Source organism: Calidris pugnax, unplaced genomic scaffold, assembly GCF_001431845.1.
Source record: "Calidris pugnax isolate Ruff unplaced genomic scaffold, ASM143184v1 scaffold247, whole genome shotgun sequence".
Taxonomy (NCBI): Eukaryota; Metazoa; Chordata; class Aves; order Charadriiformes; family Scolopacidae; genus Calidris; species Calidris pugnax.
In genome coordinates, this window is record NW_015090980.1 from 2,370,120 (window position 1) to 2,385,346 (window position 15,227).

At 36.0% G+C, this 15,227-nt stretch overlaps 1 protein-coding gene across 2 annotated transcripts in view; it reads left to right on the plus strand.

Annotated features, from left to right (window-relative positions):
- Nucleotides 1–15,227, plus strand: part of CENPP (centromere protein P) — a 145,327-nt gene that overhangs the window by 421 nt on the left and 129,679 nt on the right. Inside the window, exons 2-6 of one of the 2 annotated variants that reach the window (XM_014953509.1) lie at nt 1,758–1,969; nt 2,735–2,892; nt 3,208–3,296; nt 7,824–7,912; nt 14,154–14,250. In XM_014953509.1, the coding sequence (XP_014808995.1) occupies nt 1,776–1,969; nt 2,735–2,892; nt 3,208–3,296; nt 7,824–7,912; nt 14,154–14,250 (627 nt within the window). In that variant the 5' untranslated portion in view covers nt 1,758–1,775. The remainder of the gene's footprint in view (nt 1–1,757; nt 1,970–2,734; nt 2,893–3,207; nt 3,297–7,823; nt 7,913–14,153; nt 14,251–15,227) is intronic. The other variant, XM_014953510.1, reaches the window with a different exon arrangement.

Genomic DNA, 15,227 nt, shown 5'->3' on the forward strand with positions numbered 1-15,227 from the left:
TCTGGAGAGAATACTCTTTGAAGCTATATTTAGCCTTTGCACCTTCTGCACTCTAGTAAAATCACTAAAGACAGCTGTAAGCAGTATGTGTTCTGTTACTGTTCTCAAAACAGCTAGCTGTTAAAAGAGGAATTAGCTAATTACCTAGGGTAAAGTTCTGGCCATTGTGATATTTTTCCTTTTCTCAGTGTACTCTTTATTGTGACTGAAACTTTCTTCAGTGTATCCTGCTAAAAAAAACACCTAATAGGATGCATTAAAAGTTGAAGAATTTCTATTTTTTGTCCTCACTGATCTTGTTTGTTGTTATACGTTGCACAAAGTTGCTTTAAAATTTCAGAGGAAGTCACAACTAGGCATAATTTCAGTGATTCTTTAATTGCATATGCTTTCTTTATTTACTTAAGTTTTTCATGCAAAACACGTTTTGAATGCTGCTTTCGTGTACATGTTATTCAGATGCTGTTTGCCAACAAAATCCTATTTCTCCATCATCCTTCTTTATTTGAACCATGTTAGTGTGGATCTTGCAAATACAGTAGGGGTTGTTTAAAAACACACATAAAACTCGATTATCTTTTTTTTACTGGCTTACTGCATTAAGATGTTGGTGTTGAGCTGCATAATATATCTCCTTTCAGTCCAGGCTGAATGTCAGATATTTTTTTTTCTTGAAGTTGATGTTTATTTGTTTTAAACTGTTTATTAAACAGGGTTGGTTTCTTTATGTCTCTTTACTGCTGTTTGCTTGAAAGGCAGATCATGTTGTGCTGTTAGTAGGAACAGCTGTGCTTCATTTAATCAGGTGCATCGTTAGGTGAATTGGTTGAAGCTGGATTCCATTTCTGTGTCTGATAAGGATTGCTTTCTATCTCTGGTACAGCTTGTTGTTCTATTACAGCAAATGTAAACCAGCTGGATATGCTCCTGGATGGACTCATGATTAGCTGAAAAGATTCTTGAAGGAAGCCTTTGACTACATTAGATTCCTGATTTAGCTTCAGTATTTGGATGCTACTCAGTGATCTGTGTCTTAAAATTGATTTGATAATTGCATTTGGACTCAATGAATTAGGTCTTTGAGGAGCTAAAGCAACAAAACTACATTTTTTTCAAAATTGTTATCAATTTTAGAGAAACCATCTTTTTTCTTTTATCTAAAGTCAGAAATTTGTTCTTTGTCACATTCTTGCTGATATCTAGTATTAACTGGAAGTAGAACCTTTCCTGTTCATGATCCTTTTAGCAGAGTGAGTTACCATGTTTCTTAGGAAGATTTTTTACAGTCAGAATTATGAAAAAGGTGGCTTTTCTGCTCTTGTAATGTCTGCTTGCAGACCAGTGTCTTTCTAAGGTTTTAAGTAGGAATTGTATTGATGACAGAGTACTGTAGTATTAAGAGCAGAGTTGGTGACAGAATTCCTGTCAACTTAGGTTGCTGAGGATCAAGGCTTATATGTCTAATCTTCCATAGCAAAAAGGAGTGTTTGATGCTCTGGAATTCTTTACTGAGGTATAAATTAGAATTCTTGTCAGACCTACCTGGGGTATTTAAAAATTGTACGTGCCAGTTCTTCAGTTTTCAAAAGTCCTAAAATATAGTTAATTATCTCATTTTAAGTAGAGTGGTAGGATAAACAGTTGCCTATTGTTATATTTGCATTTCTTAAATTATTTTCTTGGATAGAAAGAATTTATTTTGAAAATGGAGTATTATTTTCTTTGCCTAAGAAATATCCTTGTTTTGTTTTCTCTAGTAACTGTGATTCTGAGAAATGGACAACAGTATTTGTCAAACGTATGAAGATGAAATCCAGTTGCTGGAAGAAGAAATTAAACTATTGACTGAAAAATATGAAGATAACCAACAAGAATCCACCTTTTTTTCTGACGAGGAGATATTAATGTCAATGTATGCCTTTTTTTCACATGTTGGATTAATAGTGTTTCTTTGTCAAAATGGTTTAGGGTAAGCTTTTGCCTTTATGTTAGGACTTTCCTTACGTTATTTTTGCAGTGCTGATCTTGCTTAAGATATGTCTATATATTGTAAAAGTTTACAAATAATAAATAGTTGACCTCTCTTTACTGCCTTCCATTGGTAGGTAGTTGATTTTTTTTTTTAGGATTTTTTTTTTGTTTTTACAAAGGCAGTCATAGTTGTCAGAGCATGATATCGGGTACGTTCCTGTGCAGGGCCCTGCAAAGCTGTTGACTGCAAAGGCCATGTGTTCCATCACGGCCTGTGAAACAGCTCAGTGCACATTTACTTAAAAAAACGAAAAAAGCGAGGACTGGGGACTTGTGCAATTGTGACTAATTATATGCTCAAGGAGTGCCATGTTAGGGCTTTTCACTTCCACTATTTAACTGATATTCCATAGTAAATATACACTCCATAGATAAAATAAATCGTTTAGATGAGTAAAGGCATTGCAGTTCAATTTTGTTGTACATTCCTCAAAATGGATACTTACATCCCAAGACTTATAATAAAGACTGTGTCTACCTGGTGGAGAACATACAGCATTTATGTAAGTTAGAACAGTTTACTGTTCCTAGTAACATGGTCCAATTCAAATTTGACTCATTGAAAACAGATCTTAGTCTGAAAATCATCAGATCACATCACAAATCCCTTTTATTTAATGTTACTGCTGTACTGATGTGACAAAACATGTTATTATTTCTGGGTGTTTTCCTCTTCAGATTTTTTTTATTTTTTCACTTCTAGAAAATCACTGCAAAAAGAATCTCAGCAAGAATCTAAGGGACATGAATCTCCATCAGATCTGAAAGCTCAACTTGAAAGTCTAGAAACAGATCTTTCTTTTTTGATGAAATTTACTGGAATTCAGTTCAGAAGACATTCCAAGAAAACAGTGGAAAAAAGTAAGCGTTTTTGTGCTTCTTACTGGTGCTATGCTGAGCATACTATTTCTGTTCTTTACATTTGCAAATGCATGTTGTAATTCTACCTTCAGTGTTAGCAGAAAGACAATTATTTTGAGATCTGATAGAATTTTCTGCACTGCCGTGAAGGTAGTTGTGGTGGTCTGTTTTTTTTCCTTAACGTGTGTGACTTGACTTTGTTATTAATATGATGGAAGGTATCAGTTGGTACTTTAAATATGACCAATGGAAGGAATGCAATAATTGTTGAATAGAATTATAATCAAGTATTTTGTTAACTTTATTTTACAATAGCTGGAAACAGAACAGTGCAGAAGCACAGACTGTCAGGGAATTGCCACTCCCTCTCTTTTCAATTGGAATTCCAGCTTCTTGAAATACAGGTAAGGATCAACGTATGTTTAAAAAAAAACCCAAAGAAACAAACAACCAAGCAAAGAAACAAAACTTCAAATGGACAAACGTCGATGCTTCCTTTTCCAGCTGAAACCCCCAGCCGGTACTTTGTCATTTTGATGGCCCTGATCTTTTTAATCTGAGTCTCAGTGGGTTGTTTTCACTCTATAACAGCCAGACCCAATTTTGAATTCCATGCGTATCCAAGCAAAGTAGTTCTGAAGGTCAAGTTCAACATGTAGTTACAAAATTCTTGTCCTGTTCTCTTATAGTCAGATATCTTGTTCTGGAGACTGGAAAATTCCAAACCTTGCCTCTCTTGAGGGAACTGAGGAAAAACTAAAACACTACAAATTCGAACAATTGTGGTTTTTTTTTTACTTTGGTTATATTTCTATTCTCTTGGCTAGTGTGACTAGCCATTATGTCATGGGACTGCACAGAAATTGCAGATTAGTGATTACAGATTTCTTGCAAAGATGCTCTTGTATAAATATCTGTTCTTAGCACAGAATTCCAAATGATAAGCAGTGGAGAGCAGCTGCTACCCCAATTTGTAATAATGTTTTTGACATCAGGAAATTTCCTTCTCAAGAAACCTTGATTGTCGTCTCAGCTTTAAAAGGTTTTTTAAAATTGAATATGATTGAACCTGATAGTATTAAAAATTGTCTTGCTATGTAAACATGTCCCCCTTCATCTTAAGAAAAAACATATTACGAATTTAGAAAATGAGTTTTTAGATAGTGACAAGTGGATTGCAGCATTTGAAACTGCAGGAGTTCAACTGAATGAGGTTATTCTTCAACCTCCTAAGTCCATGCTTGACTCGAAACTTGGGGTCTTAGTGATGTCATTTTACCATTTGCTTGGATAAAACTGCCTTTGGTGCTGAGCACAGACATAGCCTGCCTCATTCATGCGACTTGGTTAGATTAATGTTTATTTCTCACCTGTAGGCTCCTGGATGATGCCGTGTTTTACTGTCAGTGAAACTCAGATGAGTAAGAGGGTGTTATCCATCGCCGCATTGGTGATGCTTAGTGGTGATTGCACCACTAGATGGCAGCGCTTGTCTTTTAATGCCTAAAACCTGCTCGACTTCAGCAGTGGTGAAATAGTCTAAAGTGATATATACAATACCACGTTTATATATTAAATATATATTTATTATAAATATTTACCAAATATTTATTATAATGTAACATATTGGAGAATAAGTCTTATGAGGAGAGGCTGAGGGAGCTGGGGGTGTTCAGCCTGGAGAAAAGGAGGCTGAGGGGAGACCTTACACTCTACAACTCCCTGAAAGGAGGGTGTAGCCAAGGGGGGGTCGGTCTCTTCTCCCAAGTCACAGGCGATAGGACAAGAGGAAACGGCCTCAAGTTGCGCCAGGGGAGGTTCAGATTGGATATTAGGAAAAATGTTTACGTGGAAAGGGTTCTTAAGCCTTGGAATGGGCTGCCCAGGGAAGTGGTTGAGGCACCATCCCTGGAGATGTTTAAAAGATGGTTTGACATAGTGCTTAGTGACATGGGTTAGTGATGGGTTTTTATCAGAGTTAGGTTGATGGTTGGACTAGATGGTCTTAAAGGTCCCTTCCAACCTAGACGATTCTATGATATTTTGATATGTTATATATAGTATACATATAAAAATTAAAATTTAAAAATCTGCATTAATTAATTTTTAATATAAAATTGCATGGCACCTGTAACTTTTAATTTAATATGCAATGCAGATGATGTATCAATTAATCTTAAATTGATAAACTCTGAATTGCCAGTATTTTAGGCATTTGTGTCATGTGGGTTGTGGACATGTTGTGGAAAATGGTAAATTAGTTAAGCAGACACCAATGAAAAGTACAGTTTGTTAATTGTGCCATAATATACAGGTTGGATTTTTTATTTGGTTTTGGTGTTACATACCCAAGTCAAGAAGTACACTTACTGTTTCAAACACAGACTAATTTATTTTCCTTTACTTAGTTTTTGTGGTTGTATATGAACTTGAATGTTAACAAAGGTTTTGTGCATTTACTTAAATGTTCATGTGTTTTAGCTGTTTTATGAATCATAATGTAACGGTTTGGTTAGAAATGGAAAATAGAACCATTGTACAGTTCTGTATTTTCATTTTGTTGGAACTGTTTAAATCAAATAGATTTAGCGATAATTCAGGGGTTCCAAAATTCAAGCTTAAGGATTATATTTTTAAGATACACATTTTTGTAATTTATATGATTAAAAATTACTCTCTTCCATGTCCTTATAATGAAGAAGCATATTTCATGACTACAGTGTTAGGAATTCCATTCAGCCAATTTGTCTGGCTCTAGTTGGCTGTTTCTGTGGTGTAAAAGTAGTGGCAGGTTATCTTGGTTTTGCCAGTCTTTGTACGCTGTGCAGGTCATCCTGCGGTGCAGTCAGTAGGTCCCTGTCGATGCAGGACTCTGCCTCCATAGCTCTCAGGAAAGCTGTGACTTCACGCCACGCTGAGACCTGGGAAACTTTGCTTTAACTTTTTTATGCCTCTGGCTTCTTGTGTATTAAAAGGGAGAAACCTGTTTTCTAAGATAGGGCATTAGCAGTTGTATTCAAAATAACCTGTGCTGAGATCAGGGTGGGTAAGAGAGTGTAAAGTTGCAACTGGTTTCACCCATCTCGAGAAATAACAGACAACAGCTGGTTTGGGGAAATGCTTAGTAGGTAACAAATACATTGGTATGCAGCAGAAGATAGAGAATAACTTTTCACGTCATTAACTCTAGCCATTTAAACTAGTAGTTAAGTTACCATACAGTTAATTTTCCTCCATAGTACCTTAAATCAAACCTGTTTATCCACAATAACAGATTGTTCTTCTAATTATCTCTAATTTGATCTTACCATGAGTGACTTATAATATTTTGTTTAAAAGCTGTATTCCAGGATACAGTTGTACCAAGGAGGGTAGAGAGATCCGAGTTCACTCTGACTGGCTTTGAATGGTTTAGATTATGTCTGTATTACTGCACTATTGGTTGCTCACTGTCTGACATATTCTGCATCTTAACTGGTTCTTTAGTTTTGGCTCAGCGTCAGACAAGCATACAATTTATATTCCCAAGGTGCTGACTCATGTTTTTGCCAGCTTTGATTGCAAGCAAAGAAGGTCCCATCTGTTCACCATTGCACATAGGTGGATATTTCCAAAGGTCAAAAAAAAGGTTGATGAAGAAAACAGGTTAATGCAAAATCATTGTTTGATTTATCTATTTTTAACCTCTTAGGTATTAAGAGAGAACGTGTACAATTAGCTTGAAAATCTGCCAAAACAAGTGTAAACCTCTTGAGGCAGCAGTCATTCAAATAAGAGTTGCTTTCTTCTCAAGAGCTTTCCTTTTAAACCTTTTATTTGACCCCAAGATGACATTTACCATATGTTAGAAACCTACTTACTGCAAAACTAGTTTCTTTAGAAGGGAGCACGCTAGCTTGTGGCTACTGGTAGCTTCTCTACAACTCCATGCGCGTGTTGATCCTTTTGCTCTAAATTTTAAGTGTTTTTTCCTGATGTTATTTATTCAATCCCCTAAACTTTGTAGTGTCTTGGTTTGCTTTTTCCATCTCTACTCATGGCAGAGTTAGCAGTACTTCTGTCCAACCAATACTAGGGATTGCTGGGATATGTTTGCATTTGACTCCAGCTTTTCTGTTTAGTTTCCTCTGTGTTGCCATTCCCATTTGCTTGTAGTGACTGGGTATAAGAAAAATAAAGTATAAAGTCTCCAGTATAAAGTGAAGCATTTGCTATGGCCTTCAAGCCACGATTTTAAGCTTTTTCATTCACTTTCTAACCTATTCCTCTGGTGTGTTCAAGAATGCTTAGAAAAAAGGAATATTTTTTTATGGCTTAATTTCAACATTGTTAACTTTTATCTTTTTTTTTTTTTTTATAGGGTGTTAGATATTTTAATTTCAAAACACTTGATTTTTATTATCATGCCTGTGTCACTTAGTAACAAATACTGTTGTAAAAAGGGACAAGAATTTGAGGGAAAAACTATGGCCTGGAAAACAAAACATCAAAAAACAAAAAAGAAAACTAACAGGAAAATTAATTTATTTTTTTTAAACTTAGGTTAGCATTAGTATGATTTTCAGTTCAAATCCTATATTTGAGTTTTCTTGTATATGTAGCAGCTAGGGGTTTTGTTGGAAAATGAGAAGAATTCTAAAGAAGTGGAAGTGACGTGGAAGGAAGTAAATGAACTTCTTATTTATAAGTCTTCCTTTACACATATGTGTTTTCTGTGCAGGCTAGTTCAGGTATTATTCCTAAAGCCTTGTTGTATGGGTAATACTGGTACTGTTGAAATAAATGAAAGCATCTACACATAAAATCTGTAGTTTAAAAAATGCTAGTTTAAGTGTTATAGTACATTTGTGTATGTTTTTGTTTGTGGATACTTTTTTTTCTCCTTACTAGAGAAATTTCTAAAACACTGTGTTGTTACTTTTCCAATCCAGAACAAAGACAGTGTGTCTGCTGTTGTTACTAATCTTGGGATTATAATGGAATCTGGAGAAGATTCAGATGTGAGCAAGTTTGTGTCAAGGTAAGGTGGAGATTTTTAAGGAGAGTTGTTTTATAGGTTATCTAATACTAAATGCAATACTGACTTTTCATGGAAATTGCTGCTAGACAGTGTCTTTGTTTGGCAATGTACTGGTAGCCTGACCTAAACAATTCCGCTCCCTTTTCTGTATCCTGGAGAGAAGACACTTAATGCACTTAATTTTGAAGGCCTGAAAGGACCATTGAAAACTCATGATGAAAAGAAAGTCTTTGGATTATAATGTGTTATAGCTGTTTGAAATTGTTTGGTTCAGAGAAAGATATAACAAGGTAATCTCAGCTATTGCATTTTAATTTATGTAATCAACACATTAACTGTTACTTAGATGTGTATGTGAGTTGCAGATGTGCAGTGTGGGTGAGTAGTGGCTAAAGTGTACATCGAGAAACCCTCTGCAGTACTTGCCAGTTTCTAATTCTCTGCTCGCCTTTCCATGTCTCTTTGCATCAGGATTTCTTTCACTGGTATTTTAAAAACAGTGCAATACAGTTTAAAAACCTGGAATGGTGTATTTGTGCAATAGGTTAAGTTAGGTACATATTAAAATTTGAGCACATGACTGAATGCTACTTTTTGATTTTCTTCTGGAGGATGTCAACTTCTTCTGGTACACAGGATGAATAATGATCAAATTATTTGTCTGCAGTATTCCCCTGTGAAATCTGCTGGCAAATTATTCTGAGAACAAATCTATTATTTATTAATTATTATTGGGTAGTTGACCTAATCTTAATCCTGTTCTTTAAGTGATTTGGTTTGTTTTGTATTATTTTTTAGACTTGGGAGAGTGGAGTGAAGGCAAATGGATGGGTGAAAACAAAGGTCTATTGAGTTACCTCAGGCTTCATTCATCTGTACTGAAAGCTGAATTTTTCATTTCAAGGCTTTGGAATTTCCAGACAAAGCCACTAAAGCTAGCGGTGTAACTGAGAATAGCAGTTGTCTCTTCTCAAGAGGCAGGATTTAGAAGAGGAAATTACCCTGTTTTTTTCAGGAGTATTTTCTGACAGCAGAAGTGTCTTGGAACTTAATAGTCATACTGGAAAGGAATGCGTTGAAGTAGTGGCAGACTTTATTTCATCCTGGCTTGAGCACTGCTGTCTTGTCCATGTCTCTTCACTACCCTGGTTCTTTTCCACATTATGCCAGTATTCATAAGTAAATATAAGTTTTCATGAATGATGTAAGATGAATTAAGGATTGGCTGTCAATAAAGCACGCAGTTCTTTCTCCTTAGTCTTTTTTCAAGTACCAACTGTTGTCCTTGTGTCAGTGTACGTACTGTTGAAGCCACGTGACACATAGGTTCAACATAGTCATTTGGTTGAAAAAGTAACACGGGGGAACCCAACCTTGCCCCCTCCTCTCCCAACCCTTCAAATTTCCTTTTTACTTTTTGACTTGTCCTGTAACATCACAATGTCTGTTGCTGATCTAAGGCAGTAAATATGTGGCCGAGTAGGGGGCTGATGTTGTTGACGTCTATTTTGACCTAATCCCCTGTCTTTGTATCCAGTTTCAGGCTTTCCCCATTTAGCCCTTTATTCTTCAGTCCACCGGCTGCTCTTAGAATCTTGATTCCTCCTACTTCTTCCCTCCCTTTTCCTCCATTCTTGACCAGCTAAATGTCTCCCTCTGTATTGTTTGTTCTTTTCTGCCTCCCTACCCGTTTCTGTTTCCTTTTGTCTCTTTGGTCCATTCTTGCCAAATCTCTTTGTCTAGCTCTGTTCTGTTTTATCTACTGGACTGGATTTTTTTCTCTTCAGCTTTCTAATTTTTTTGCTTCATTTTTCATAATGCATGACAGAAAAGGGATCTTTAAGAGCACTAGAGTTAAAAACTTGGCATTCAGTTCTAATTCCCAAGTCCGTCCTGCTTTGGAAGAAAACAGGGGAACTGCCAGAACAGTTGAGCAACATGTTTTTAAAAGAAGCAAAATTCAACAGTCTATTTTCAATCAGGTACTGCTGCAATATATAATACTTATTGTGAAAAGGTGTACCGTTCCTTAAATATGTTGTGACAATAATATATGTATGCAAATGGAATCACAATATTTAGTCTTCCATTTTGGGATTTTACTTGAGTCCCCTTTGCACCAGTTATTACTTATGTTATACTTTATTAGTGAGGATCACAATATCTAATGAAAAATCTTGTTGTTGGTCTTTTTTTTCCTCTTGATACCCCATTAATTGTTGGGTTAGTTAACTATTGCATGGATTAGAAGGTTTTAGGCAGTTACAAAACCACTCCTACTTTTTACTAACTAGTTAGAATTTATATGTCAGAGTGAAGGATATAGGAAATGTCTGCATTATATTGAATACTGCACTGGTGAGGTGTCTTGGAAATGAAGTGAAGCATGAATTCTTCCCACAGCTGTAAGTGTCATTCTTTGGTTTTATATGCTACTACAAGAAGTCTTGCATACTGTAGTGAGTTAAAATAGATTTCCTCTCTTAAAATAACTAAAGGAGTGCATTAAAGGAGCCTTAAATATTTTTACAGCAATTAAGTTTCTTGTTTTGTGTTTTGTTGATGTTATCTTGTAAAAGTGAAAGGATGTTTGGATGAAGGGCATGTGATTTTAACCTGATACGGAGTCACACTCTGCCTGAATATGCTTTTTGCTAGTTTTGGATGACTTCTCTGTTACATGGATATTGGCTTCGGAGGTGGATGTTTTCTGCTCCTAGTGGATTTTTATTTTTTTTTTAATCTGGTGACATTTTGTAATGCTAAATTCTTCCCAGTGGAAAAAAAAACAAACAACCAACCAACAAAACCCGAGGCTTAAATTTAACATACTCTCTTAGTACCTTCTTATTTTATACCAACTTTTCTTGGTATTTTAGCATTTGTTGTAGTTGGTTTCAGCATTAGGAATTAGGCTAATTTAGGCTAATTAGGAATTATTGTTCATGGGTAGTGTAAGTGCTAGGAGACAGTTAACTGAAATGGTGCTCTTATGCAGTCTTTCTTCCTTGTCAATACAAAAAGCTATATGTATTACATATGTCTGTTCATGCCGACAAAGATTCTCCCCCTTTCTAAACACTGAATCCAGTTTTGTGTCTTAAATTTAGTCATCTCTATGTCTGTACATATGAGAAGTATATACTCAGATGTAATTGGTAGACTGACTTTTACATTTGAAACTGGTTCTTTGAACTAGTTAGCCAAAACTATCTCTTTATACTTGGTGATCTAGCCTTGAAAATTTTCTTCCCTATATCACCTAAAGATGAAGCTGAGAGGGGAAAAAAAGGAAATAAAGCCAAAAGACATAATGCTAAAATAAGGTCAGAAGGTTTGTGATAGTTCTTTTAAATTGCATGAAAGTGGATACTCATCAAAATCATCAGGTTTTTTAAAAAGAATTATGTGTTTTGTAACAAAATTTTGTGTTGCCCTCTTCCATGTATGCAGATTTTAAAAGTGTATTGCGGTATCTGTAGAATCATGTTCACTAGACGGTGAGATGTGGGCAGTTGTTGCTAAGTCTCGATTTTTACTATAGTGTGTGTAGATTTTTATATGTACAATTATGAGTTGTGGTTAAAGAAAGCTGTCCAGAATGTAGAGCTAGTCAGCTATTGTAAATCAGTATGTGTCTACGTCCTTCCAGGGACTCAATTTTGCCTGTGCTGCCAGCTTTTTCACCTTGGCCTGATTTTGTTGGCAGCTGTGACTACTGTGGTAACTTCCTTTAATGATGCTGTTCTTTCCAGCCTAGGATAAAACTTGTTTGGCTTTTCTTTTACATTTTCAATATCTGAATGAACTTCATGTATTTTTTTCCAGCTTATGTTTCAACAGAAAGGGTGGTAAAAGTCAAATTTACATGTAGAATTTAGATCCTCTGCAACTTTCTGAAACATTCCCAAATGTAAGTCAGGTATCTTCCTCAGTCAGATTTTGTTAACTTGTAAAATCCTGTATTAGTAATTAAAATAAAACTTGGAACAGGTTGCCCAGAGAAGCTGTGGATGCTGCGTCCCTGGAGGGCTTCAAGGCCAGGTTGGACGGAGCTTTGAACAACCTGGTCTGGTGGGAGGACTCCCTGCCTATGGCATGGGCCTGGAACTTGATGATCTTTAAGGTCCCTTCCAACCCAAACCATTCTGTGAGTCTATGATTTTCAAGGCAGTGCTTGCCGGGTACCTGTTGACAATGGCTAATAATCTGTTTCATTTGACTGTGGCTTCGTATCACCAGAGACATGAAGCTGTTTACTCTTATGATTTAAGAATTGTGTTGCTTCAGGTATTAGCTTTTGTGGAATTTTGCAGTCTTACCACATTTCTTTAGCAAAAACTGCACACCCTTTACAAGAGTTTTTTCTCCCTCCCCCTTGGTAGCACTGGATGGATAGTTGGTTTGTTGACAGTTTCTGTCATCTTACATTTGTCTCCTTTCGTTTCTCTATCCTGATCCTTACATTACTAGAAATTTGAAGAAATTTTTTTCTGTCGTGTTTTTCTTCAAAAGAAACCCCTCCAAGATGAACTCTTCTCCTTCCTACCACCCCCAGCTCCCCACCTGTTTCTTCTAAACTGTCTTTAATACAATCATCCCTCGTAACAGTGCGTGGACTGTCTGGTTCCTCTTTTGATTAGAGCTGAGAAGCTGTATATATAATATGCTTTAATGGTTGCCATCACTGTGGTGTTAACAATAAAGAGGGTAAGGTCTGTTCGGTTCCTGATTTCTACAAACTCTCTACTTCTCTGATGACACCTGTTTTAAGATCTCTTAATTCAAATGGTTCTAATCCTGATTGTTCAAAGGCAGGTTTTTGCTCATTACTGATTTCTGGTGTCTTGGGTTCCTTTCTTCTATTGTGGCCTGCCTTCCTGGGCTGTCTGAGAGTGACTGGAGTAGTGTACTTCTACTAAAACTGTTTTGCTTGTATACGTCATAGTTCACATACTGTGTATTGTTGCCTCTGTTTGTTAACTGTTGTCACTGGAAATGAAAAAACCTTATTCTACTAATCATTGTACATAAGCATTTTCACTTGATGCTGTTCAGTTACTCTGAAACTAGCAAAGAGAAAACTGTAGGAACTTTTCTTTATTTCTCTTACGCTTTGTCTCTTGTATTGAAAATTCCTCAGAAAATCCAGAAAGTAAAATGACTACTGCTGACCTGTCTGTTTTCAGAGGCACTATGGATGAAAAAATAGTTTGCAATAACATGGCAATTGAATGATTTCCTCACCAGAATAGCACCGATATGTTAGTCTTATGATACAGGCTGTAAGTTCTACCAAATCTGTCCTGGATAAGTGCGAGTCCTGCAAATGTGTCTCTGCACTGCTCTTCTCAGGACATCAGGTTCCATGACAATTTATTAGTGCAAGTCTAGCATCACTTGTACAAATGAAGCCGTAACGTATCCGCGTGTTGCTGAACTGTGAAATCATGAGGGAGCCCAAAATGCAGACATATTGAGGGGTGCAAAAATCAGCTTTGCTCTGTCCAGGCTTATTAATTTCTGTTTACAATGGGCTTGGCACTAAGATCTCTGCACTACATTTCTCAGTTACAGATTTATCAGCATCTCTCTCCCCTATCCTACCCCACTTTCTAATTAATGAGAATATCACCTTCTTCCTTAATAGCAGATAAATCAAGTTTTAACTGTCTATCAAGAGATTTTTTTAGATGCCGTATATAATCTAATAAACAGGCCTTCTTGCTTACTGAAGTTTCAAGGTTAATCTTGAAAAACTGAATGTCACATGGGCAGAGACGGATAACATGTCATGTAAAGATTTGGTTGAATAGGAGAAAGATCTTGGGAATATTCAAAGCTCAGTGATGCAATTTGGTAAATCTAAAGTAAGATTTAGATTAAACTTTAGATTAAAGTTTTGCTATGCAACATCTTGGAATTTATTTAGAAAATGAGAGTATTAGATGAACAAGCATAACATCAAATTAAGATTTTACCGGCGACTTACTTTGTCAAGTTTTACATTTAAGACCAACTTTGTTGCTGCTTAACTTCCTGAGGAGTTGGAAACTATCTACACTACAGCTTTTCTCCTGTTGTGATTTTTTTTTTTGGTGTGTGTTTTTGTGTGTGATTTCTGGGTTCAAATTTGACCAATACTAATCACAAATTCCTTAAGGAAGAAGTGCAAATTCTAGGCTAAAGAATTGGTACATCTGACTAGTATTGTTTAACCTAGTGTATTTTTCTTTTGTAGGATTGAAGAACATGGAAATCTTTTGATGTTTTTCAGAAGCCTTTCAACTTATGCCGAGTGGTATGAACATCGTAGACGCACCTTCCTACATTTCAAGGTAATGTCCATCTAGCCTTTATATATCAGTATTATGTTTAGTTCTTTAAGTAGTTCATTAAGACAGAGCAATGGAGATGAAATCAGCACTCTTCAGGGACGTATGGGAATCTCAATTTTATATGTTGTGGAGAAGAGAATATTAGCTAAAGATTTTTGTGTTGTGTTCAAGGGGCAATGCCCTTGCTTAGTAATTGTCTTGATTTTTACCGTGCTATTGGTGTGTTCCTCATCTGTCAGGGAAAATAAAAATATTTATGCCTTTCTGTCGGGGAGTAAGACAGTTTTTCATTGGTGTTACACTTCATTTTGAACCTAAAAAAGGCAAAAGAAGAAATTAAAAGAAAATAACTTTTGTAGTCTTTGGCATTTCAATGTTAGTTCTGAAGGAGTGTATCTGTCTTTTGAAAACTTGGCAGCATGTGTTTGGGTGACAGCACTTTCAGGTCTGAAGTGTTTTGCTTGAATGGGAAATAAACTGTTCCTCACTCTTAACTGGAACATAATATTTGAAGCTAGTTTTAAATTACCATTATTTGCTTTGTACTTCTACTGGTTTTAAGATAAACAGCTAACCCTTGGAGTAAAAATACTATACTTTTACAGGCACGAAATGTCTCATGTCATGCTTAATGTTTGAGGAGGATGTTTAGCTGCTTAATTGTGTGTGGGTTTTTTTAGTTCAGTTTTACTTAGCTCAGGCATTTACTGTCATTAAACTCAGTACCATCTTTACTTTTCAGCTGTAGTATGAACTTGGAATTGCTTTCTGTCTTTTTAAGTCTTCTAGACCTTACTGATTTCTGTGCTATCAATTTCTATGATCAAATCAGCCATCTTAAAAAGTACTAATTTCTGATAGCTGAGGACATGATTACTTTTTTTTAATGCTGAGTAGCAAAACGATGTTGTCTAATCCTGCTGGTTGTTGTATATGGACTTTTCTTTAATCCCTCTATAGAGAAGGTAGAGGACCAA